This window comes from Thermobia domestica, chromosome 14, assembly GCF_964235325.1.
Source record: "Thermobia domestica chromosome 14, izTheDome1.hap1.1, whole genome shotgun sequence".
Taxonomy (NCBI): Eukaryota; Metazoa; Arthropoda; class Insecta; order Zygentoma; family Lepismatidae; genus Thermobia; species Thermobia domestica.
Genome location: NC_137467.1, coordinates 201,730,379 through 201,758,003, shown reverse-complemented (window position 1 = coordinate 201,758,003; position 27,625 = coordinate 201,730,379). Strand labels below are relative to the sequence as shown.

General features: G+C 34.5%; 1 protein-coding gene across 1 annotated transcript in view; it reads left to right on the top strand.

Moving 5' to 3' along the window:
* LOC145670536 (uncharacterized) overlaps positions 1-27,201 on the top strand; it is a 43,821-nt gene extending 16,620 nt beyond the window's left edge. The window contains exons 2-3 of the mRNA XM_081739327.1: positions 12,683-13,229; positions 25,604-27,201. Coding sequence (XP_081595453.1) covers positions 12,748-13,229; positions 25,604-26,849 — 1,728 coding nt within the window. The 5' untranslated portion in view covers positions 12,683-12,747 and the 3' untranslated portion in view covers positions 26,850-27,201. The remainder of the gene's footprint in view (positions 1-12,682; positions 13,230-25,603) is intronic.
* Positions 27,202-27,625: the final 424 nt, after the last annotated feature.

Genomic DNA, 27,625 nt, shown 5'->3' with positions numbered 1-27,625 from the left:
TTGAATCTGTTGAAAATTGCGTAAGTTAATATGATTAAACCTGCAAGCTCGTGTCGATAGCTACACAGTTTCAAAAGTCAATATATAGTATAATCTTTTGACAACATCAAAGGTAACTTCAGAAAATCCACTAAGACTTTCACAAAATAAAGTACTACTGCAGGAAGCCTGACGCTACTACCACATGATATATATCCTATTTCTTTAAGTAATTTTCGTTTAACATCCAAGTTCAAAAATTCACACGTAAATATTTGGATCAATTGAGTCAACCGGATAATTGTAGCTATTAGTAATAACTCATGTCAGAGGCGCTATAGATGCGTTTTACGGAACAGTGTTGTTATTTTGATAAACCATTACTAGGTACGTAAAACATTACTGTTTGTGCATTATATATGCTTCTTGGTAGAATGTGCATTTCATGCTATAGCGTAAGAATGAAAAGCTCAGTAGTGATATAGCCTATGTAAAACTAAACTTATAACTATTTATAAAATAGTGTATTTAAGCGTTTTTTCTTTTTGTTATTATAATGAAATTTGTTTCATCTGATCAAGTTTATGTATGAAGATGACATTTTTTTTTTTTACCTGTCAAATTAACTTATATATATTAAGTTTAACTTCCGTGCATATGTGTTAATTTATTTGTATTGATTTATGTATATTAAGTTTCAGCAAACACTACTGAGTATTACCAGTGAGTGTTTATAGTTCACCTTGCATATGAAATATGGTTTTCCGGGTAAGTAATTCATATCTCCAACTTAAAGAAATCGCCACATCCGCCGCTTCATGAATAAATAAAGGAAAATTTCAATTTGTAGGTAATTTTCCTCTTTCACTGTTAGCAGAGGGATTAGTGGAAAGGCTGTAACACGTTTTCTCTTATTTCTATTTAAGAATCTATATGGTGATCGTCACAACTTCAACTTTCTCATATTGGCAATTTCTCAATAAATCAAAGAAAAGAGAGATTTATGTATTGTAGAAAATGATTCCACTTCGGAGCGGAATTTTCTAAACAGCAAAAGCACGCATCCTATTATTTGTATTTAAGAGTTTATGCATCGATTTCAACGATTTCAACCTAAGCGAAGGCGTGCATTCAGAAGTTCCTGAATAAAAAGAAATTTGGATATATATAAGAAATGACCCTCTTTTACCCATTAGGGGCTGAAATTCCAAAAAGGAAAATATTCATTTCTTTTTATTTTTATTTAAAAGCTTGTATACCGCATTACACAATTCAAACCAAATCACTACATTCGACGTTTCGTGAATAAATAAACGGAAATTCTGATTTTATAGATTCCCTTTCTTTTCTCCTCAGGAGAAAAGTCCTTGAAAGCACTAAAACACGTATTTTCTTTTCTTTTTAAGAGTTTGTGCACCGAGTTTCAATATTTGAACGTCAGTGAGCCATACTATTGAACAATTTCTCGTTGAAGAAAGGAAAGTCTTGATATTTTAGAAATATGGCTCTTTCTCCCTTCAACTCCGACATTTTCGAAAGGCTGAAATTTCCATTTATTTATTTATTTCGTTAGTTAATTAGTTAGTTGCTTTATATACCGAATTTCACATCTCCAACTTTAGCGAATCCTCACAGTCTACGCTTTCAAAAAAAGAAATTGTAGTATTTTGGAATTCTTTCTTTCTCTTTTAAAACACTAAAACATGTTTTCCCTCATTTTTAATAAAGAGTTTATATAACGAGCTTCATCGCTCTGACTTCAGGGATTTGTTAGCTGCATTATTCTGGGAAATATTTTGAACTCCTCTTTACTCTACTTACGGTACCGTATATATTTTTTTCCTCATCCCTTGGTTTTGTGACCACAAATATTCTGTCTAAATTTCACGTTTCTTCCTATAGTTATGTGACAAAGACGGTAATGAATGGTTCTCTTCTTCTTTATCTTATACTTGTAGTACAGTTTGTAATTCGCATCCATTTCTACTTCCTGTTTTTTCTCTTTGTAGGTCAAATATTGAAAAACGCTATAAAGCATGTCTAGCTATCTTATATGAGAAGTACAAATACCAAGTCTTCTAGCGATCCCGATGTATGCACATTTGAATGTACCTTACACATTGAATTCACAAATCCCATCTAGAGTTAAAATATATAGTTTCTACCTTAAAACCGACATTTGTAGACGTGACGTTTCGGAACCTCTGGAGCTGAAATAAAAGTCAGAGTAAACGGTACGCTTTTTTTTAGTGTTATTTGGTATCACTGCCTACGATAAGGTCAGCGACATCCCGCTCCATGTAACATGGTGTGTATTTGTAAATATTCCGAAAAAGTCATTTGTGTAGAAATGGGTTAAGCAGTTTCTCCTGAACGTTACAACAAAATACTTTGGCTTGAGTAATATTTACCTGTACCTTGGGCAGAAAGTACTCATACATATGCACTATGCTTAGTAGAATGTTCATTTCATATTAACAAAAGAAGAATGTTTTTAATATATGTAAGTGATTATTATGGGATAGTTGTTGATATGGACATGTTTTATGGTTACCTAGTCAGTGACTTTGTGTATTTAACAGTTTAAAGAAAAGGATACTTAAGTTATATCAAAATAATAAACCAGTTTAACACCATTTATAGACGTTGTCATATTTATTAAAAAAAGGTGAGATTAATGGTATTTACATATCGAAGCTAATTTTTACATGAGGAAGAAATACTACCACTTCAAATTTTTATTTTAGCAAACGAACCAGGTTTACGACTATCATTTTGGTAAGTCGTTATAAAAATTTGGTTTACCTCACCCGGGACTTTGTAAATTCAGTTCCCGAAGAAGAAGAGTAAGGTTGAATTTACTTTTATGAATAAGAACTTAACCATATTGCGAAGTGGTAAGGTAATCATAAGAAAAATGGACAACGAAGCCATGCAGCAGGAATCAAATACTAGTGACCAAGGTGAAACTAGTGTAACACCAGGTTTGTCATCAGAGGATCGACTCTTGTTAGCTTTACAGCGACAAATGATGCAAATGTCTACCGAGATAAAGCAGACCATAGAGCAGAAGTCTGACGAAGCTAACAAGCGAAATGAAGAATTAAGTAGACGAATGGAACAGAAGTTCAACGAATCTAACACGACCATGGAACAGAAGTTTAACGAAATGGAACAGAAGTTTGACCAAGCTAACAAGCAGAATGAAGAATTAAGTAGACGAATGGACCAGAAGTTCGACGAATCTAATAAGCAATATGAAGAATTAAGTAGACGAATGGACCAGAAGTTCGACGAATCTAATAAGCAATATGAAGAATTAAGTAGACGGATAGAACAGAAATCAGATGAAACGAAACAAACAATTGTTCACGTGGTGAACGACATATCCTCACAGTTCGAGGAAAAGTTAAAAAAGATATCCGATGATTGTCAAGAAAGGCACAATCACCAAAACCATGAACTTAGTGCAGTAAAAAAAGATTTAGAAGTAATAGAATCTTCCATTAAACAGCAAAAGATCCAGGTTAGCAACAATTCTAATAACATACGTGTAAATACACAGTTGTTAGCCACTATTCAGGAAGAGATTAGAACGTTACAGGCTAAAGACAACACTTTCCGTAATAACTTGGGTAGTGATCGCTTTGAGTTGCCCCACTCACCAGAGATGATCTCGCCTTCGCCCGGATCTGATGAGGATATTATCCTAGAAGAAAGTTATCCGAAGAGTACTGATGAGCGAAACTTAGATGGTGTCACGACACAGCACGTCACGGATAGGAACTATCACTCAACAAGAACAAGGAATGAGAAAGGGAAGGTAAAATTAAGTGTTAAGATGTGTGAAATTCGAGCTATGAGCAAATTCAGTGGTAAGTGTAATGAGAATGCTACTTCTTTCTTAGAGAAATTCCAAGACGAATGTAATATAATGTCTATCGATCGATCACAATATATGAAATTAATACCCCATGTATTACTCCCACCTTGTTCCTTATGGTTTAAGGCAATACGTGATCATATTAGTACATATGAGGAATTCAAAGCGGCATTGATCGCAAATTATGAAAATGACTTTTTGCTGGCAAATAGAGATGCCACCCTTAGAAATCAACACTTCAATCCTCGATTGCACAAATCTCTTGTAGAGTTTGTTGTAAATGTCTACAACGAATTAAAGGTCGTTAATCCTTTGCAATCGGAATCGAGAATAATAGCATCGATTCGAAATTTGCTTCCATTTAAACTGCAACAGATCTTATTTTCCACACAGTGTATGAGTTTCAGCCATTTATTGATGCTTGTCCAATGCTACGAAACTCAATATCATGCCATGAATTCACAATCAGGAATAGGTAAAAATAAGAATAATTCAGATCATTTGGTGCCTGTTCGGAATTTAAATATTCGGAGTGTGAATAATACAGAACCTAACCTAAGCCGAGTATACTCTAGCAATCAAAGTGAGCAAAATAGGCAAAGTTATGTAGGGAATCCGCCTAACCTAACTAATCATGGTAATTATTATGTCAGATCCCCTAATCGAAATAGGTTGCAAAATAGACGAAACATTTGGCGAAATTCCAGGAATACAGCGAACTATGTGGATAGACGTAATTGGAGATCAAGAGATGGCACTTCATATCAAAGTCAGAACCACGATGAAAGACATGTACAACACAATGTAGAACCTAATCATGATTGTGCAGTACAATGTACTTTATTAGAATCGTATGCAAGTACGAATGTAACATGATTACCGTCAATGAAATTAGGTTAAATTCATATCAGTTATAGATTCTTGTGAATTTTCATTTTTAAGTTTATGTGTAAATATCAATAATGAAAACAATCTTCATAACTTCGCTATACAAGCAAAATGAGGAATTATAATTCGATTTATAATTGATTAAGAGCAAATATTATTTATATTAGATTGATTTGTGTTGAAAACTTAATTGTCAAAGATTATGTTAAGAATAAGATCCATTCTATAAAATCAATTATTCAACGACTACCTTGAATGAGATTCTTCTTTATTATAACATCTTAGTGCTACGATGTATACCTTTAAATACAACATCTAACTTATTTATTATATAATGCGCTCGAACTATTTGTAACCCACGTTTGTCCTTTACGATTTTTGAAATCGCACCCGTCGACGACTAATTAAATGAGCGACGATATTTTTAATAAGAAGATATATTGATAATATAGTGAATAATAATGAAATAAATATAATTAATGTAATTAAAGATAAATATTGATGAAATGTAAGATTTGTTTAATGTATATATGTAAAGTGTAACGAATAGATATACAAGGTGCGATCAAAATAAGATGGACATATGTAATATAAGAACACTAATGTTAACGGACCAGTGGTTCTTGAAGATAAAAGCCAAGCCTACTCATGACTTTTATATTCAGTCCCTTTGTCGAGCGACATTTTATACAACAAAATACTTTGGCTTGAGTAATATTTACCTGTACCTTGGGCAGAAAGTACTCATACATATGCACTATGCTTAGTAGAATGTTCATTTCATATTAACAAAAGAAGAATGTTTTTAATATATGTAAGTGATTATTATGGGATAGTTGTTGATATGGACATGTTTTATGGTTACCTAGTCAGTGACTTTGTGTATTTAACAGTTTAAAGAAAAGGATACTTAAGTTATATCAAAATAATAAACCAGTTTAACACCATTTATAGACGTTGTCATATTTATTAAAAAAAGGTGAGATTAATGGTATTTACATATCGAAGCTAATTTTTACATGAGGAAGAAATACTACCACTTCAAATTTTTATTTTAGCAAACGAACCAGGTTTACGACTATCATTTTGGTAAGTCGTTGTAACGTTGATCAGTATTCACTAAGTACTTCTTCAGTTATATATAGAGGAGATATGCAGGATGTACAATTTATGTTTAAACACCCTTGTAACTTTTGAAATATCAGATAAGGAAGCTCAAACATTTCCCATGCAAATATCGACAGCTGGATATTGTTTTCTTTCGTTCAAATAGGACTATCTCAGGATATATATTCCACATGTACATACGAAACCAAATCTTCTAATATTATAAACTATGGACGCTACTCATTTGTACTAAATTATGTGTATGACGAAATAATTTTAAAAATCGTGAATGCTCCAAGTGGGACTGGCGATGCAGCGCACATCCTAAGTTCATTAAAGACGAATAGTATGGTCATGGTATATCACATTTTAAGTAAATTTTGACAGTTACAAGGAATTGAAGTTTGACTTGTTGAAACGAATTTATCTCAGAAAAATCCGAAGCTGAATTTCGCATTAATGTCGTGGATGGGATTAAGTAGATCTAAAGATCATAGTACGAAATTTCAATCCATTCCAAATATATGATAAATATTGGTCAAGTTTAGAATTCTTCTTGAAATTGTATAATTGCGAGACCATGTTATTATAACAACAAAAACTATTGTAATATTATACAAATAAGCGTATCTTTTTTTTAAAAAAAATCAAATTTTGGTGGCCTGTGCACAGTTGATAACGCTCATGAGACATACAGGACAATGAATATTCAAAATACTTAAGTGACTTAAACTATGATCATGATTAACAGATTTCGAGTCTGTTAAATTAAAAACTGTTAAAGTCTAGAACAGTATTAAAATGTAACAGGATACTCAGAAGTTCTTGCAATTACATCTACCAAAAAGTATCCTCCTGCTGTTATAAAAGCAAAGTAAACCAAATATTTAAAAAGATCCTTAAATACGTCATTTTAAGTAACATATCAAATTTTCTTTCTTCTTATCTCCTGAATGGTTTGAAATAAGTAAAATCCTGTAAACGGCACTAAAATCTTATGTCTATTGGTAACAATCTACGTAATTCGATTTGATATTTGTCTGAATACTTTTTCGAAATAGTCTTTTGAAGGAAATCAAATTCTGAATTGATTGTAACTTCGTTTCTACTCGTTCAAAATATATCATACAATTACTACATTATTCAACATTATAGTAATTTGAGTCTCTATTATCCTTCCACCTCAGTTACATTATTACTGTTTGTACACTCCTCCAAACTTTGGTTGTTTACAGTGTTTGTAATATTGTAGTGGAGTTAGTTTGCAATACTGCATGACAAGTGGCATCGCGTTTTTCTTTGCTTCTACTGTTGTACTTCTTTTGTATGTATTGTATTTTCCTTTTGAAATAGGATAAACCTTAATATGTTAGGATGGCAACACTGTTAACTTTGTGATACCATAGAGTATGTCCTCCTGCCGATATTCTCATGGTTCAAATTTTTTAGTATTTTGTTTATTAATTTAAAAGTTACAAGAGCGTATCAAAATAAATGATACAATAAATATGATATTACAGTTTGGCTGTTCGCTGAAATTATATATATTTAGAGGTAAAACTTACCAACACTCGACTTTCGATATTGATGTAGAAAACAATTTTAAGAATAGCAAATTGAAAAACTGAGACTTGTAAGTCGGTAATAATTGCAGAAAAGGCATTTAGAGTATATATTTAAAAAATACGGATATAAAAGATCTCCAGTAAGATATAAATGCCATCATATTCAAATATTTTGCTTCTTAAGTGATGTGTAAGACGATTTACTATGCGGTTTATAGGTTGTTGTTCCCTTGACACTTGCAAATATTTAATATCCTCTCGAATTGGAAAAATCTATCAGTTTAACGTCCCACGATTATAGCGTTTAGGCTAAGAGAGACGATGATGGCAAGTGAATGATGGAAGAATTGTTCGAATGAGAACGTGTGAGGAAAGAGGAGTACCCGAAAAACCCACGGACACGATATCGTTTGACACAAGTTCACTTGGTCGCACTGGCGCAAGTCCCGGGGAATGAAAAGGATATATCCCCTCCAATCTTGGAATTGGGTAAACTGTTCCCCCCAATAATTTGATTTGAATTGTGTTTTTTTTGGGGGGGAGAGTAATGTGATGATTTGTGCCCGATTGCCACAAAGGAAAGTGACATGAAATTTATATTCCCCGAGAATTAGACACAAATCTGCCCGCCTCCCAATGTTGAAGACAACTCTGCTCCCCCTGATCCTTCACAGTATTGTTTTTCAACTTCAGAAATATTTTGAACATCGCTAAAAGAAAATGGGGACGGTCTTACCCATCTCCCTCCCCAAATGTTGTTGACAAATTTGCGCCGCTGCTTGGTCGGGGATCAAACCAGGCCCTCTGGAGTTTCGAGTGCGATGTAGACACATTAACATGTTGATTTCTTGAGGTAACTTATCATTTCGAATGAAGTAGAACATTCAGTTGTGAATCTTTTATTTCTGCTGGAGTGTCGGGAACGTACGAATATTTAAGGAGATCTACTAATTCAGTACCTCTTTTCGAATGTCTGTTTTTCTCTACTTCCTTTTCTAAATAATTTTGTTGAAATTCAAAAGAACTTTGACTAGTAATATAATCCCTGGTATTATTAGAGCATTCTTACTGCGATGGATACCTCTTTCCATGTACTGCTGTTGCACTCAGTCCACATAACACATAGCTTCGAGGCTGTAAAGAAAGCAAAAATCAAACCAAGGAACTAAGCTTTCATTTCCAAATAATTTTCAGCTACAATTTAAAAACGTCAATTCCACTGACGAACTGCTGGTACCACAAGCAGTATACACACGTATTTATATCTAGAAAGTTATTATAGGATATGGGATTGGGGCACAAAGTTTTTAAAAATAAAACATAGGCTGTTATGGTATATTAAGTAATGTAGCATGTGAAAATATTGTAGTTAGATTATGATGCAAGTCAGAATATGAGAGGAGTCAGATTATAATAGAAAGCAGATTATAATTGTAGTGATTACGACATATAATTTACGAAGAGATAAATGTATTATAAAATAGCACAGATTAACCCTAGAAATACCAAGGGGGGTCAATTTTGCCAGCGCGTCTTTTTTTGTTATTGTTACTTTTGATTAGAAGATCATTTTGGAACTTTTCCACCTATGTTTAAAACAGTGTGGTTTTATATAAAAAATATACATGTTGCGCGGGCTGATTTGACCCCCCTCCCTTGGTCATAGGTGCTACCCATTCTTTTATTTTTCGATGATTTCTTAAATTTGATTTTTTATGTCCAAAATTTAATTCTTTTAAATTATATTGAATTTTCCTCTATATAAACATTTATCCTTACATAGAGCCGGCCCTAAAATACCATGATATCTTTCTGATTGGATAAGATAACCAAATGGTCATGAAAGTAAGTATCGCTTTTATATAAAGTGATACATTACTTACAATATCACAATGGACCGATACTATACTTCCATTAAATTAGCTGACGAATTATACACCAACAACAATCTGACAGTCGTTGGAACTCTCGAACTAAATAGGAAAGTCATACCAAATGAACTGAACGACACTAGAGATCGTGCAGAACATTCGTTCAAAGTTTGCGTTCACTGACCCTTCTACCGGTAAGCCACTTGTTACGCTAGTGTCATATCTTGCTTCGAAAAAACCACTACGAAACATACTTATGCTTTCCACCCAGCATAACGACTATCAAGTGAACCCAAGTGAATCCAACAAACCTGATATAATTATTTACTATAATGAAACAAGGGGTGGGGTGGACATCATTGACCAAATGGTTCGACAGTATTCATCGAAGCGGGGAACAAGATGGCCTCTCTCGCTTTCTTACACACTCGTGGATGTTGCTGCTCTAAATAACTACACACTATTTCTACTAAATTTCCCCGAATGGAATAGCAGCAAAATGGAAACAAGACGACTGTCTCTGCTACAACTTGGGGAATCTCTTTTAAAACCGTACATTGAAGAACGGGTCTTAAACATAGACGGCCTCAAAAAGCCAGTAGTATCAGCAATGGAAAGCGTTCTGGGAAGGAATGTCCGTCCTAAAGAATTTAGGAAAAGAATTGCCCCAACTGAGCTTCCTTCAAGGAAACGTGATCTGTGTGTTCGGGAAACTCAGACCAAGAAAGAGAAGGACAATCTCAAGAAAGTAAAAACAAGATGTGAACGGTGTGAACATTTTATTTGTGAATCCCATTGTACCCATAACATCTTGTGTTTGAAATGTGATGCTGGTGATGACACATACAAATTACTTTTCTTATTTGTAACACATACACACACAACAGTGCATATGTAAAAGGCCTAAGGGCAAAATCTAGAAAAGAATACTGTGTTTACGTCTAAAATACGCAATATAAAGTATATATATTGATCCTTTGTTATATAGTGAGAAAGACTAATAGATAAATGTTCAGAAGTACGCCAAAAGTATGAATGGGACACCATAAAAACGAGAGTAACTTACATCTCAATAATTTTAAATTTTTGCCTAACCTTATATAACATGAACTTTATATTTTAATAAATAAAACAAGCATTTTCGTATAATATATCAGTGATTTCACGCATTTTTGGTATATATACACTACTAGTGCTGGAAATATTCTCGGTTTTGAAATTTGTTCAACAGTTTAACCATGAGTCAATAAATAAGGTCTGCAAATTACTTGAATTGAGCGCGGGCAAATTTGACCCCCCGTTGGTACTTCACGTATCTGTCGCGAGCATGGTCTTTCTAGGGTTAAGAGTAAAAACACAGAGGAATTTAAGTGTGGATGATTGTAGATTTGAGTTTAATAACATTGGCGCAGTCGAATTAAAAGAAAGCTACGTTCCACCAATGGCACAGTTTAATTAAAAGGATTTTACACTCTCATCCTCATGGGAAAACTCAAGAATTGCCTACACACAGATGTTAAAATATGGATTGCATATGAATGAAACCACAGACATCAACAGTTGGCTTCTGTTAAAGGAAGAATTTTTTTTTTTAAAACGTCAACTTCAGTAGAACCATTCTGAATCTTCGCTAACATTGAAAAATAATTAGCAATCAACAGTGCTACCAAGTGTAGCTGGATTTTCCGAAGTCTGTGAAAGATGTCTGCGATTTCACAATGGTAAGATTTGCCCAGCTAAAACCAAGAGGGTTGTCGATGCCTCCTTCTAGGCCATCTTGCTAAGGCATGTTTTGCAAATCGATTAAATCCCAACTTCAAATTGTAACGGGCAAGCAAGAACACTGACGCTCCTGGGCTAACGACATCTCACAATCAGCAGACTAATGGACGGATACTAATTGAAAATCAAAGTTACCCGGAAACTATCCTTCAAGTAAACAAAAAAGAGAGAAGGTGCAAGGAGAATACAAATGAGTCAAAGTCAGCCCACGTAATTACGTCAGATTGCTAGATACCACTTCCTTGGAAGCATAGAACGTTCTCCAGTACCTTCTAAAAAGAAATTTAAAAAAGTGTCGTTAAGTGGGTTGTCAAGGAATACTACAAGTGATACGACTCTGCAGCAATCAGATTATAATTGTAGTGATTATGAGATATAGTTTATGAAGTGATAGATTATGAGATTAATGTGTAACAAGATGAGTGCACTTGTGGAGTATGATTGCGATAGATAGCTATGTTACGGTAGGCACAGATTACGAATAAAGATCCAGAACAATCCAAGTGTATACATATTTTTTTCGGAGTTTGAAGTCTGTGTAATTCTAGTTTACTAACAGTTATACACTGTGTCTTAAGGTCTAATGTGACTAACGTTCAATTCAGTTATGAAATATTTATATTTATAATAAAATTAGAAATAACGAAACAAACAAATATATATTGATGTTTTTCACGGAAAAGAAAGTATGAAATAAAGTGTAAGTTTTTAATATAGGCTGTTTTTCTTACTAATATAATGTATGCAATTTTCTTGTCCCCTATAATGGGTTACGTAAAGCTTCTATTATTTTTGGTTACATTCGATTAAGGAAACTTATTTTGCTATGTTAGTTTAGGATTTCTATTATCAATAGGCGCGGTGTAAGCAAAGATTAGAGTCTAGAAATTGATGTACCGGTAGTCAATAATAACTAGATATAAGGTAATTCAAAACATCAAAATGTTTTCAGTTCAAAATGAAATGCACAATGTAACGTCCCATGTTATGCTCTGTTGATTAAATAAGAGAAATCATTATTGAAAGTGAATGAATCTGAAGCAATTTCTGTAATGAAAATTTAAGAGGAAACAGGAGAACCCCGACAAGAAACAGTCTTATGCACCAGAAACAAATGGCCTGAGATCTGCTGACGGATCCTCTGGCCCCAGAGATGAACATTGCTACGTAGCCACCGTGTACCTCTACAGGTTAAAAGTAGGATTCAAAATAAAGCAGTGTTTATAAACGTATCAAATTTTTGTGTTGTTTTCGACTAAAGTCGTAAATGAAATAGAGGTGTAGAAATGAGTCAGGTAGTATTTTAAACTGTGATAGATCACTGCAACGTGTTGTAAGAAAGTGATACTCGCTTTCTTTAGCTTTTTCTCAGTCATAAGATCAGCATTATAGTTTTCATGTTGTATACATAATTTCCTTATTTGTCTGTTGTAGTGAAACTTATTAATTTTGAGCTCTTTCATCAATATATAAATTCCTTCCCACTATACTTGGGAATTAAATATATTTTTCAATGCTGTGATATAGTTTCATTTGTATTGGTTTCTTTCTTACTGTGTTCAAAATATAAATGAACTCATAGTTTTTTCTTTTCCAAATTCTTTCAGGTTTGTACATTTCACACAAATGTTGAGTGGAAAGCATTTCAATCCGAAAAGTGAACAAATTCAGAATGGCTTTCAATTGCTTTAGAAATTCTCCGAGTGAAGTTGAGACAAAAAGAGAGAAAGATTTAGTTCGTGAAAGTAGTTTTAAACTAAGTAATCTGAATGAACTGACATACAATAATACTATTACATGTTCTGTATCCTCTTCGAAATCTGACAGACTTCGAGAAAATGAAATAAAAGGATGCCATGAGATGAAAGTGTTCATGAAAACAGGAATTTTGGTATCAAAAATAAAACTTAGTACAGAAGATAATGAACATAAGGAAGTATTAGATTGGAAATTAAACTCAAAAGCAATATGTTTGGTTGAACGCTTACCAACATCATTTTTACCTCAAAATGTTTATCGTACATGCAGCAATGTAAAGTTCCTCAAGACAAGAGGCAGTGAGTCCACAGACACCTATGACGTTATTGGATATTCCAAGAAAGATGGTAATACCTACGAAAGTCAATATACTAGTGGGGAGTCTAGAGAAAACAGGTACGGTGCATTTTTATATCATCCTAGTTGCGTTTAATAAAAATCTCCAATTGTGTTATTGAGTTAGCAAAATTTCCTTAATTAAGGCTTTCCCACTCCTTAAAGACCATATAATGCGATTCCAAAAAACTGCAAATACAAAAGGAAAATATCGACTTTTTTCTTTTTTGTTTAATTTTAATATATACGCTTAATTTTAATTATGGTAGTGAAAGCAGACACCTAGTACGGAATGTAAAAAATATGGTTCCCGAATAGTGGGTTGAATTGCGAGAAAAATAGGACTTCAAAATTTTAAAAAATCAAAATTTTGCTTCTAAAATAGTTTCCAGAACTAAGATAGTAAAAATTTTACAGATTTGCCTGTGCAATCTAACCGCATACTCAAAATTATCATTTTACATCACCACCATATTCCCGTCTCAATGTACATCTCCACTCCCCCTGATGTACCAAAGGCGTTGCATTCACTTATCACTCAGCGGTAGTAGACCCGAGCACTAGTAGATAACGAAACAGAAGCTGAGTTCAAGAGTGCGCGAGCCCAGTATAAAAAATGGGAAACCACTTGAGCATTGCGATTGAGGAACAGAAGTGGCGATTCCTCTAGAACAAACGGCAACTGGAACCCCACTTGGTCTAGTGGCTAGCACCCTTGACTTTGGTTCGCGTTGTCCCGAGTTCGATTCCCGGTGGGGGTATAGCTAAACGACTACAGTGTTTCGGATTCCACTATAATCAGTAGATCCACTTCTCCTTTAGCCTAGCAGGCATAATCGTAAGACGCTAAACTAAATCAAACCAAACGAAAGGCCACAAAACGTTTCTTCCATTCATTAATTCTTTCAATTAAAGATGTGGTATGTTACTTATAAATTTCTCTACTTGAAAACTTAGGATTTCTCTACAAATGCCACTGTTTATGTTGCAGTTTCGACAACTTATTTCCCGTAGTGCGTCTTCATACTTACGAAAAATTTGTAATACTCACTTAGTTGAATTTATTCAATATTATTTGCTATATACAGCGATAGGCAACAAATATGTCGGGTAAGTTCTTATTGAAAAAACATTCTTTGCATAAATTCGATATTTCTGAAGGTTTCAACATGAGAAAAGATCACTAACAAGCATATTTTCAAAATTTGAATTCAATCTTAGCATAAAATAGTCAAACTAGAACCAGAAGATCTGAATCATGTAAATACTCTTCCACTATCAACATCGTAAAAGGGTATAACCTACAAGGAAATGTTAGTACCTTGCGATCAACATTGAGAGATCGGTCCAAACGAAATGGGCTGATGATTCTTATTAGTCCCAACAGAAATACTTGAGGAAGATAAATCGTTGGAGAGACTAAGCTGACAAAACGAAAGATTGGCTGTTCACACCCACCTTAAGAAATGATTTTTAACAGAGATTATAGAACAACAAAGGAAAATTAAATGTTGATACCACAACTCAGAAAAGTAATTAAGAAAAATTGAAATAATTGTGTTATATACACGAAGAAATACATGGTTTGTAGCCAAAACTGTTTAGCAGAAACCTGTAAAATAAACTGCACTAACAGTTCAAGTATGGGTGACTTTGTATAAAGAAGTACGCATTCCTGACCTTTTACAAATGCCTGCCCTTCACACGTCTGCTTTCCGTATCACTGTAAAAACCTGAACCTGGAAATGTACCACATTTCTACCCACACCATAAGATTTTCAAATTAATCAATAATATCTATGTATAAATTGATGTACAAGGGTCGTTCAAGGTTGACCGGAATTTTCGTACATAAATAATCTATGAATGGACGGATCATAATGAAATTTGCGAGTGACGTAATGTATTCCTTCTCGAGAACTAGCGCCCGGCATGACGTACTTGGAGGATGCGCAGCATTTGCAGCGAACATGGCGGCAAGCAGTGTGTCTGGCTGTGGAGCAGCGGTGTGTAATCAAATTTCTTTTGAAGGAGAAAGTGAAACCAGCTGAGATTTTCAGAAGATTGCAAGCGCAGTATGGTGAACAAAAATTGTCATGGACAAGAGTGTACGAATGGTGTGGACAGTTTCGCGAAGGATGGGAGCTGGTGACAAATGAAGCTCATGGACACATTCGCCCGACTGTAGTCACACGTGAATATCGCACGTGTTGAGCAAAAGATTCTTGAGAACCGGGAACAGTGCGGGATATTGCTGCCGAGGTGAATATCAGTATCGGATGTGTTGAGACCATCATTCAGGACCACTTACGCTTTCGCAAAATCTGGGCAAGGTGGTTTCCCGCCAGCTGACATTTGATCACGAGTGGACACGTACGACGGTCTGTGAACAGCTTCTGAATCGGTTTCGAGCCGAAAGTGATGAACTGTTGCAATCCATCATCACGTGTGATGAAACATGGTTGCACACTTCAACCCCAGAGACCTAAAGAAGCAGCATAGAGTGGCTAGTACAACCAAATTCTTTCTACGCCAAAGGAATCAGGGAGCTGCCACAACGATGGCAACGGTGACTCGACCCGCACGTAGATTACTTTGAAAAGCTGAGATAGTTCGGTGCTTCTTATGCTGTTTCCTCTGAAGAAATAAATGTTCCGGTCAAACTTGAACGACCCTTGTACTTTATCTGAAATGTTTATGTTTTGCAAATATATTGTAAAAACATACCTATGTTGAATGTTCTCTGCCACACTTATAATCTTCATAAAATATGTGAAGACAATCTATTTTATGATTATTATAATTCATCGCGTCTTCATAATTTACGTTATTTGCTTCCTGTTTCTTGGTAAGTAAAGGTCTTTCAACCGAAGATATTCGAACTAATAGTCCAAGTATCTTGACTAGTCTCCTATAACTTTGAACTGAATAGAATTTTTAAAAGAAATTCATATACAGACGCATATTTTCTTACGAATAATGAGGCACTATTATAAACCTCATTTATACTGTTTCCTTTTCGCCTGTGAAATAATTTCCAATTGGAATGTAAATAATCTTGCCAAAAGATATTTAAAAAAAAAATCAAGAGATACTTAACACCTGAAACGATATTTTCACAACTGACATCGTAATGATCAAAAATTATTATTATTGTACTGATATAGGTTAGTCACTAATGAAATTAATATTTTATTATTTGCAACACCACTACTACTGGTGCTATTATATTAATAATAATAAAAAGAAGAATAATTCCTGGTAGTAGGACATCTGGATCCTATTCTCACGCTGCAGTTCCACGTTTCATGTAGCCTCGTCGCTATAATGAACGCTAACTTCCACATACAGCACTATGAAATATTGCCAATATTTTATTATAAAATATATAATTACTTCCAATAATATTTCTAAATAATATCAACAGTATGTAAATTGTTAAAATGTGTAGGAAAGGTTTGTAGTAGTTAAACGATTAAAAGAATGAAAGCCTAAAACGATGTGTAATGGATTGATATTCGATTCATTATTGTATGTGAAGAAATGCTCTGCTCCAAACTCAAATAAAGATGCAAAGTAAACAAAATTGAATTGCATTGTCTGTCTTCAGTAATACAAACCGAAATTCAATTGTGTAATACAACAGAGAATTAGGGAACGAAATAAAAATTCTTATCTGAGCACCTGAAGTGCTATTTTTTCATTTTCTAATCTTCTTAATACTAGGGCCTGAATATTAAGCCTTTTGATTAATATTTCCATCCGCCAGGAATATATAGCGAGTATTAAAAACGGATATTTGTAATTCATGGAAACGTGCTTTCCTGCTTCATCTCTTCTAATACGAAGATAAGTTTAGAAAAGACCATCTGCCTTGCACACTAACAATAGATCTATGTGGTCGGAAATTAACATCATGTTGCAGGTTAATTTAAGAAACTAGGTCTGATTTTCATTAAAGAAATAATATGTTCTTTAGAAAAGGTCGATTGAAATTATTGAAGGTCAAAACGAAGAAAGAAACTGATTTCTACAGATCAAGGAATAATTACCATTACCGATGATAATAATATGGAGAAAAATCCGTATTTGAAGTGCTAAGTGTAGCGACCAGCTAAGGTACAGCAGCACTATATCAACTTCATACATTTGTTCAGTCAGAAGTGCATGCATTAAAAAAGAGTAGCGGCGAATGGCTGTGTACATTGTATATAAACAATAATAATAATTAGAATTGTCTATAGGATTTGTACTACCACTCCCAATGCAATTTTTCCATTGTTTTGTGCACAATAGGTCACATTTTTAATATTTTGTGTTGTCTTTCTGAACATTTCTCTAGTCTGAGAAAAACCTCTGTACGGAACAAAATATTATGGGCACATATTTTATGGAATCATCACTTGGCATACAAGGGTTACCTTTCTTCTGCGTGAATTTTAAATGATAATAACTGTTTACCTTACTGATTACAAGGAGATCAGTTAAGTCTTCTTAGTTTCCGAAGTTCTTTAAAAATTTATAAGGTTCAAAAGAGATACTCGGATCCACTGAACATGAAAGGAAACAAATAACAAACTCAGTGGTTGAATTGGATATTACTACCAGTATACTAAAAAATAAGGAAAGTAACCAATTGAAATAAGACGATCGTGTAAAAATTATTTAATAAAACCCCACTTCATTCATATATTCTGAACTACGAAAGAAGGTACATTTGAGCATTATTTTAGTAATCAACTTGATTTTTTACATCTGGTATGATTTTCGGCATCATTTCACTACCGGCATTCCATACCAGTCCAAATCGACCATTACTAAAACTAGAATTTCGAGACAAGGACATCATTAATTGTAAACTTAGTAATTCGTTCTGTAGTAGTCATATATATAGGATAGAGATGTTTTTCTACATAATTGAAGCGAGAACCAAAGTTATTCTCGTTTTAATATTTGTAACGAGGAGCAGGCCCAGTAAGAGGAGGTGCACCTGCTACATTACTTCTGGCTCATGAAGCCCAGGACTCATATTTTAATTCAGCATTTCATTATTTAATTGGATTTATTTCATTTTGTAAGTCTTAGTTTCACTAAAATTTAATATCTAAATTAACGTGAATTTTTCGAAAGCTTCCCAAAGATTGAAAAATCAAATAAATAAATTTTATTAGCAGGAGATGAAACAATAACGCTTTCTCTTTGAGAGACTCTAACCCAAGTTATCAATGTTAGAAAATTATCAATGTCTGATTCCTAAGGTCTTCTCCAAAAAAATGTTTCCAATCGGACGAAACTTGTATGAATACAGAATATGAGCACAGAATAGAAAAAGGCCTACATAGAGCAGGACGCAGTTCAAAGGTGGTATTCATCCATTCACAACTTGGATTACTATCTCTTAGGCAGCAAGTTTTTGTGGTTCAATTTCTCTCAATAAAGGTTTGTCCGTTGAATTTCTTCTATTTCTTTGTTTTTCAAAATTTCCGATTTTATGAGTTCTTTCAGTACTATATAGTTAAGGTGGATCACTAGGTGTTCCCAGTGCTATGCTAAACGTTGCTTGCATATTGTGGCGTTGCCAGATAGTGTTGAGTGTTTACTGATGCCAACTAATAAAGGAAGTAATCATGGAATTCTGCTGGGATACTTACTAGAAAAATTAGTTTTAGACTCTTACCGCAATTCCAATTCTCGAACTGCAACGCTAGAATCCAGGAATTTTCTTATTGTGACTACTACAGTAAACGTACAAATTTGACAATAACGCATTATGGCGTTCTGCACAACTTTCGTCTTTAAATCTATTTCCTTAAATGTAAATTAATATTTAAATAAAATATGAAACATAACACGAAAAACGGTCCAACAATATATCTATTTCGTAATAAGATCGTTACTTTAAAATATTTTACACATACAAAGAAACATTTCGTAAAACTGAGCACTTCAAGTAAGATCTTACAGCAAGTGCCATCTTGTGTGCTCATTATAAAAAGAATGAAATATTTTCTTTTATTTGTTATCTTTTTCGATAACAGGAAAGACAACCAAATGAATCAGTGTCTTGTGCTGTAGCTCAAATATTACTACATCTTATAGTACAATATCTATAATATGTATATAACGTTTCGTTGCGCAGTAGTTAAGACAATGAGCTAAAATATGTACTGATTTCCGGGTGTTGATTCACCTTATAAATATTCAACTATAGTCCAAATACTCAATATATAATTACAGTAGAAAATATATTGGTCGGCGTGTAGATAATGGGTTTGAAATTTTTCTTGCTCTAGCACTTTATAATCCTCTCAGCGGCTGGTTGTACATGGAAAAATGTTATACATGCTATTGGATATAGCTTCGTAATCAATCGAAACCGTAGCTAACCTTTTATGCATATTAATCAATTTTCCGCATGATATTTATTTATTGGGAAATGGTCAGTTTACCTAGGGTTCAATTTCCTGGGAACGCCCATGTGGTTCGGATCACACGTTATGATCTCGTATAGCCTCGGTGCTGAACAGGATGCTAAACTCAAATCAGATTCAAAAAACTTTCTTAGAAAATAGATAATCCGAAAATAAGGAACAACCACTATCAGTAAGCGTAAATAGAAGCTTTTTTATTAATAATATGGATTGGAAGAAAAAGAAGGCTGATCTGATTCTTTGGTTTATGTACTGAAGCGAAGTTTAGGAGAACTCTTTAGTCTGTAGAATAAACTTGAATGTTTAATAGTGTTACAAGAGATACATTATTACAGTACGCGTAATATTATGCCTTCATATAAACTTTCTTTCACTTTCAAATAGTTTGATTAATTGTAATCACATAAATATATGACGAAGAAATATCATGCGTATCCCGAAATTAATAAATATACTGGTCATTTTTATTAATTTCCACCATTTCTTACAATATAAAATAATCATCTCATTTGAATTCCGTTATATTTATTTAAGTAGGGTAGAATTTTCTTGAAAGACAAAGTTTTCAAGACTACATTGTGCATAAGTATCGATGGTATGCTACACACGTCGTCCCTTGTAAATTTATCTCTACTAGTTAGAACAGAAGAAGCGGAAGGACATGCGAATTCTAGAAGTTTAATATTAATATTAGTTACAATACATTTCTTTCAAATGGAAAAACAGCAACACAATAACTTTAGTTGCTCAGATTAGAATTTCTATTGTCTTCCCTCATTCGTGGTGTTCTATGCACTTAACAACCACCGTGAATGAGGTTTTCCTGGGTTTTTCTCATTCACACCAGCCAAATGCCGAGTTGGTACGTAACTTATCGGTCCCAGGCCGCTTCCTTACTTCCCCAATCCTTTCTTTCCCTTTTTCCGGATAGTGTGCTCGCTGAGGGACGTCATCCCTCATACATGACGGGCTAAATGACCATAGATGCCGAAAGCCCAGAAGTAAAATCCTAAATCCTTTTATGTACTTAAATTTCGCTTTGTATAGCTAGAGACAGACAGCGCAGTGCACTTTTGTTTCAAACATGAAATCGCATTATGGCGTTATTGTGATTATATATTTATTTCTTAAGTTTCACGCTACAACGGAGCGAACTCCAGTCCTCTGTTGTTTCTTTTCACATGAAATACTAGAATATTTTCCTTTAACGTGACACCTCTAAAAAAAAAGTCTGAAGCTATTGATATTATTTCAAATGTCAGTATAATTTGGTAGTTATCATTATTTTGTCAATAATACTAGGATTGTTGTAATAATACTCGGTAGAAATACTCCCATTAAAAGAACTGATTTATGTTAATCTCAATTATGATAACGTATAATCATTATTGAAATCATGATTGGCGTAAAAATAAAACCCTGTGTGATGTGCCAATCATTTCGTATTTGTATTTAATAAATTTGTTTTTGCAGCCCTTAATAACAGACTAATTGTAAATTACTTTATGCGTCATTTAATATGTAGTTTTTCAACTGAGACGTATAACAGTAACATTATTCGTGAAGAAACAAATGCAGCTATGTATATTTGTTATGATTTTGGTTTACTGTACCAAAGCTGCGCCTGGGTGTGTGGAGTTGTAAGAATAAAATTTTTGAGGGAAATTAAGAGCTGTGGCTTATCGAGGAACAGGCAAAGGATAATGTAAAAATGTATATTTTGGGAGAATAGATTATATTTTAGGGAAAATCACCAATGAGCTTTTGTTGTAGGACAATAAAACAAATCATGTAGTAAATACCAAAAAATAGTAATATATACCAAAAACATTCGACACTATAAGTAATCAATCCAAGGGGTGATTTCTTAGTTTAAAGGTTGGCTTGAAATTTCAATTGTAGTTAGTTAAACTACAAGAAGAAAAGACATTTCAGAATTTGTTGCAGTTTTCGTAGAAACACTTTCCTCAACTTCCATGTCTCGGCTTTGAATGGAGCTTGCTACTAACGTGATAGTCTATGAGACAACAAACGTTGCTCCTTCACACTAGTAAATCCACCTGCGTACCTCCCGACAATTGTTCTTTCGAATGTTAATTGTTTTGTGCAAATAGGACACTTTTCAAACTATAACATTTTGACATCGCTTGAAGAATTTAAACAACCCTTGTATATTAAAACCCTTTTTCAGTGAATAAAACAGGAAACTAATAACTAAAATACCAAGTTTTGCCTATGAGAACTTCAGTTATTTCATTTGTACTACCCCATTTTTAATCAGTTTCATTGAAAATAAACTAAATATATAAGGGGACGTTTTTCTCTAAAAAAATGAAAATGTGAAATGTCTGGCGAAATAAGCATCGGACGAAAAACTGTTCGACATATAAAGTTATATTTTGAAGGAAATACGACACTAATGTTTTACGGAAAGTCGTCCCTGGCAGTGGAGGGAAATAAAGCAGAGCTTCCTCGGTCGTCATCAAACGAAAGCCCTGCAGAATAGGAACCTGGAATGTGCGATCGCTGCTACAGTGTGGAAAACTGGAAAACCTGAAGAAAGAAATGGAACAATGAAGATAGATATCTTGGGAATCAGCGAAGGTACGTGGCCTGATGGAAAAGACATGTGGATCGGGGACTTCAGAATAGTGTATTCAAGACCTGTAAAAGGTATAGCAGGAGTCGGTTTTGTCTTGAATAAGGCGGGCAATAATAAGCAGATGGTGATACAATGAAAGGATAGTAATGTTGAAGATAGGAAGAGAACTGAGGAATGTGACGATAATCCGATTATATATGTCTGAATAAAGTTACACAGATGACGAAGCAGAAGAAAGAAGCAAGTAGAAGTATTGATGAAAGTTCAAGACCAGGACAATTTAATCATCATAGGTAACTGGAACGTAGTAGTCGGCGAAGGCAAAGGAAATGTAATTGGGAATTTCGGCCTAGGGGAAACGAATGCGAGAAGTGCGCGACTACTTAAGTTTTGCAAAGCCATAATCTGACTGTAACAAACACTCTCTTCAAACAACCACTAAGAAGATGATACACATGCACAAGACCAGTAGACAAAGAAAGATACCAAATAGATTATATACTAGTCCGACAAGCATTTAGAAATCAAGTAAAGAACAGTGCAATTTACTCAAGTGCACAGGTAGACTCGGACCATAATTTAGTTTTGATGAAGACCGAACGCCCACTAAAGAAGAAAAGAGTGATAGCACCAAACAAAAGATAGAACACAATCAAGCTGACATGAGACTAAAACACGAAAAGGGCATTTGCAACTGTGACGTTAAAGATATATCTAAGGTAGCTTTAGCGGGTAGCAACATTAACTTGAAATGGAAAGCCATGAAACCAGGGGGTATATTAACCAGCCGACAAGCATATAGGAAGAGAATCGAGAACCCAATATAAACTCTGAATAACAACAGAAAAATTGGAAATAATGGACTAAAAAAGACAGGTTAAGGTAACAAACAAAGAAGAGGAATATATAAAAAAATGCAGGAATTACATCAACAAAGAAGTAAAGAGGGCCAGGGAAAACTGAATAAACAACTTGTGCAAGGACATTGAGGAAAATATAGTCAAAGGCAATACAGAAACGGCATACAGAAAGGTTAGAAAACAGTTCGGTGAGAAAAAGAAGCGCACAGACATTATCATAGATAAGGACGCGACAGCGCTAATAAAAGAGAAGCAGATAACCGAAGATGCAAGGAATACATTGAAGAACTCTAGAAGGAGACAGAGTGAACGAATAAGAGATAGAGAAGGAAGAGGACTTATTGTCAAATTTGCACCGTGTGCCATCAATTTCACGGTGGAAATTTGACAAGTGTTTTGGAGAAAATGCAACCCCAAGGATGGACCAACTACCAACAGAAGTAATTAAGAATCTCGGAATAGCAACAAAGAAGTAACTATTTAATTTTATTATTGAAATGTACATCCCAAGATGATTACCAAGAGACTTCGAGAAAAACATTGATCCCTATCCCGAAGAGAAAAGGCGCTCGGAAATGCAAAGAACACAGAACGTTAATTTGCTTACCCATGCATCAAAAGTACTGCGCAAAATTATCGCACAAAGAATGAAAGGGGAAATCAAAGAACGGCTATCGAAGGACCAGTTCGGAATCAGCAGAAAAAGTGGAACAAGGGAAGCAATACTGAGTCTATGGTTGATCATTGAACAGCACATCAGAATATACAAAACGATTGTGATAGGATTTGCACTTATAGAAAAAGCTTTTGATAACGTAGATTGGAATATCATTGTTCAGAACATTGAAGAATCTGAGAATGGATTACAGAGACAGAAGAATAATATACCAACTTTACATAAACGAAACAGCTGTTATAGGAAGAGATCAAAGGAAATCAAAAATAAGGAAAGCGTGTGGACTTTCATCTGTCCTGTTCATGGTCTATATAGAAGAGGCTATGAAAGAATAGTTTGGTAAAATCAAGAAAGGCGTGAACCTAAATGGCCAGGTTTTCAGCACAATAAGGTTTGCCGATGACATAGCAGTGATAGCTGAGAATGAAAAGGACTTACAGGAAGCACTTGCAAACTTGAATAATCAACTGGAAAAAAGCATGCAAAATGTAAATAAATAAGAAGAAAACCAAAGTGATAAATTGCACAAGAGCAGGACAGGAAAGGGCAAACTTATGGCTAGAGAGAGAGAAATTCGAAAACATTAAGATGTTCTACTATTTAGGAAATCTAATATCCTCGGACGAAGGAAGTAAAAAAGCCTAAGTTCAAGAATAGCTCAGGCTAAACAAGCGTTCAATGGGAAAAAAGGACTACTAACATCAAGAAATGTGTCACTATAAGTTCGAAAACGATATATTAAGATTAGCATGGAGTGTGGCTCTTTACGGATCAGAGATGTGGACATTGAGGAAAGCTTAAATATCCAAGCCGGAAGCACCTGAAGTGTGGTGCTGGCGCAGAACGCTGTGCATATCATGGGCCGAAAGCAGAAGGAACGAAGACGTATTAAGGAAAGCTAAGAAAGGAGTTGAGTTGACTTTAGTTTAGCGTCCCTTTCAGCAACGAGGCTATATGAGACGTGGACCTACTGATTAACGTGAAATCCGAACCACATGAGCTCCCGCGGGGAATCGAACCCAGGTCTCCCACGCCAAGCTAAGGAAGGACGACAGAGCATGAAGATGATAGCCAAAGAAGAAACAATATGCTCGGCCATCTTATTGCACACTCCGATTGGATCACCACGTTGATGGATTGAAAGGCAGAAGGAAAACCAGAAGAGGAAGACCAAAGATAGAACATCTAGATCCAGTTACGAAGAGATCCTATGAAATTATAAAACAGCTCTCCCAAGGGAGAGACAGATTTTAAAATTTCCATGTTACGAACCAACCTATAGTTGAGGTGAGAAAAATTTGAAGAGGAAATTCACCTTTGCTATAATTAGTCCACCAAAATTTGTGGTGGACGCCAATATAGAAACTGAAATGCGAGGGAGTCCCACATTCTTTTATTCCACTCTCGGATTTTAGGAGAGAATTAAGTTAGTTTTATTCAAAACAGTTTTGCCGATTCATGAAAGATGGCTTTGTAAACACCGAAATCTTGTTTCGTTAAGATGTTTTCAATTCGAACCCACCACGTTTCGCTCCAGAATAAATCTACTATGAAGAGAACGACCATTTGCTTTAAAGATTTGGTCTACTCGTGATAGGTTGCGTGCAAGATTGTTCAATATGAATTCAGGTTGTTCAAATATAGCAGTAAATTATGTTCACCGTACTGTGCTAATCGTGGTTGGCTACCAAGATTTTATCACAGCTCACCATTCTTCTTCTTCGTAAATATGTAGGATCTTTTTTTTTCATTCGATAATTGTATCTCCAGATAATTTGCAGTATCAAGTTAGAGATACTCACCTTTCATAAGTTGAATGGTTGTACTAATTACCAATCCTCAAACTATATTCTCTTTTATTCTAGTAAACGCATTAATAGAAGCACCTCGACATGTGAAATAAGAAAATTGGAACCTAACGTGTTGTGGAGTGGAAATAGAAAGGTATATTTGTGTGACATATGTGGTAAGAGTTCCAAGCAAAAGGCACATTTGAAAGTGCACACCTTAATTCATACAGCTGAGAAGCCTTACTCTTGTGCGCTTTGTGCTAAACAATTTCGTTACAAGCAATCAATAGAAAAACATATGTTGACGCATACACAAGAAAAGGCATATTCATGTAATCAATGTGGTAAAGCTTTTGCAGAAAACAGTAAGCTGAAGCTGCACAAACTGATACATTCCGGTGAGAAACCGCATTCTTGTAAAGAATGCTGTAAAATCTTCCGTCACCAATCAACCTTAAAAAAACATATGTTTATGCATACAGGTCAAAAACCATTTTCATGTGATCAATGTAGTAGAACTTTTCGAGAAAAGGGTGTGTTAAAAATTCATATTCGGTTACATTCAGATCATAAACCATTTTCTTGCAAGAATTGTACTAAGACTTTTCGGCATGAAACATCGTTCAGAAACCACATGATTATCCATGGTGCTCCGAAGAAGTGTCATGTGTGTCATGAATGTGGAAAAAGTTTTCACGAAAAAAGTAAGTTAAAAAATCATTTGCTTATACATTCACATATTAAACCATATTCTTGTAACGTGTGTTATAAACCTTTTCGTACCAAAATTAATATGAGAAGCCATTTACTAACACATTCAGCTGTGAAACATTATGTCTGTAAAGAATGCGGTAAGATGTTCCGTTACAACACTAGTTTCAAAAAACACCTTATGTTGCATACTGGTGAAAAGCCGTATTCCTGTGACTATTGTAACAAAACGTTCCGTCAAAGAGTTCACTTACGATCACATGTCTTAATTCATGTGAACGAAAAGCCACATTTTTGTAATATATGTGGCAAGAAATTTCGTCACAAAGTTACATTGGACAACCATATGTTAATGCATTCAGCTGAAAAGAGATTTTCGTGTGAAGAATGTGGTAAATTCTTCCGTCAGAGAGCTCACTTGACATATCATATAACAACACACAGCGATGAGAAGCCATATTCCTGTGAAAAATGTTTTAAGAACTTCCGTACCAAAGTGTCTTTAAGCAGGCATATGTTAATCCATACTAAGAAAAAGTTCTCTTGTGATGAGTGTGGTAAGTTTTTTCGTCACAAATGTAACTTACGGTCCCACATATTAAGCCATTAATCTCAGAGGACACGTTCAATTCAGTACTGAAAAAATCCTACTAAGGGGCACATCCGAATAAAAGTACTTTTTTTTGTTCAACTAACGTTATTGCCAAAAACAAGAACAAGCAGAGAAATATATACTCCAGAATACCGACAAAAATTCACATTCTTCAGTGAAGTTGAATGTACAATACAGTCACATTTCTTAAAATATTGCATCTGCAACTGTATTCTCTTTTACGACCCTATTTTGCAGGTGTACTCGCTCTCTTTTATATTACTTTTTTAACCTTTCTTTAACGAGATATAAATACTACGAGACTATGAACGCATATCTGAATCAGAAATTACACAAAGATTACGAACAACTATTACATAACGCTATGACATATTTTTGTAACCGCATATGAAACATAGCATAGCTACAAAAGAGCATGACCACCTTTTAAACCCTTGTGTAATGTAGCAAAAATTGCATAAGATCTTAACAGACTATGAACACATAGCAGTGGCGTACTCGTTCTCTTTTTTTTTAACCACTATTTAACATATCAGAGACTACATACGGTTACCGTAAGACGGGGCTACTTTGCACAAGATTTAAACAATTTTAAAGAAAATCGCATGTAACTTAAAAACGTAATGATTTAGAACACTGCATTTTAAACTATAATAGCTAGATATATAAGGAAAACATTAGTGCAAGTTCATTAGTAAACATTCAGTATAACCATAGTTATTGCAATATAAACTCTGGTGCAAAGTAACCCCATAGCTGGGGTTACTTTGCAC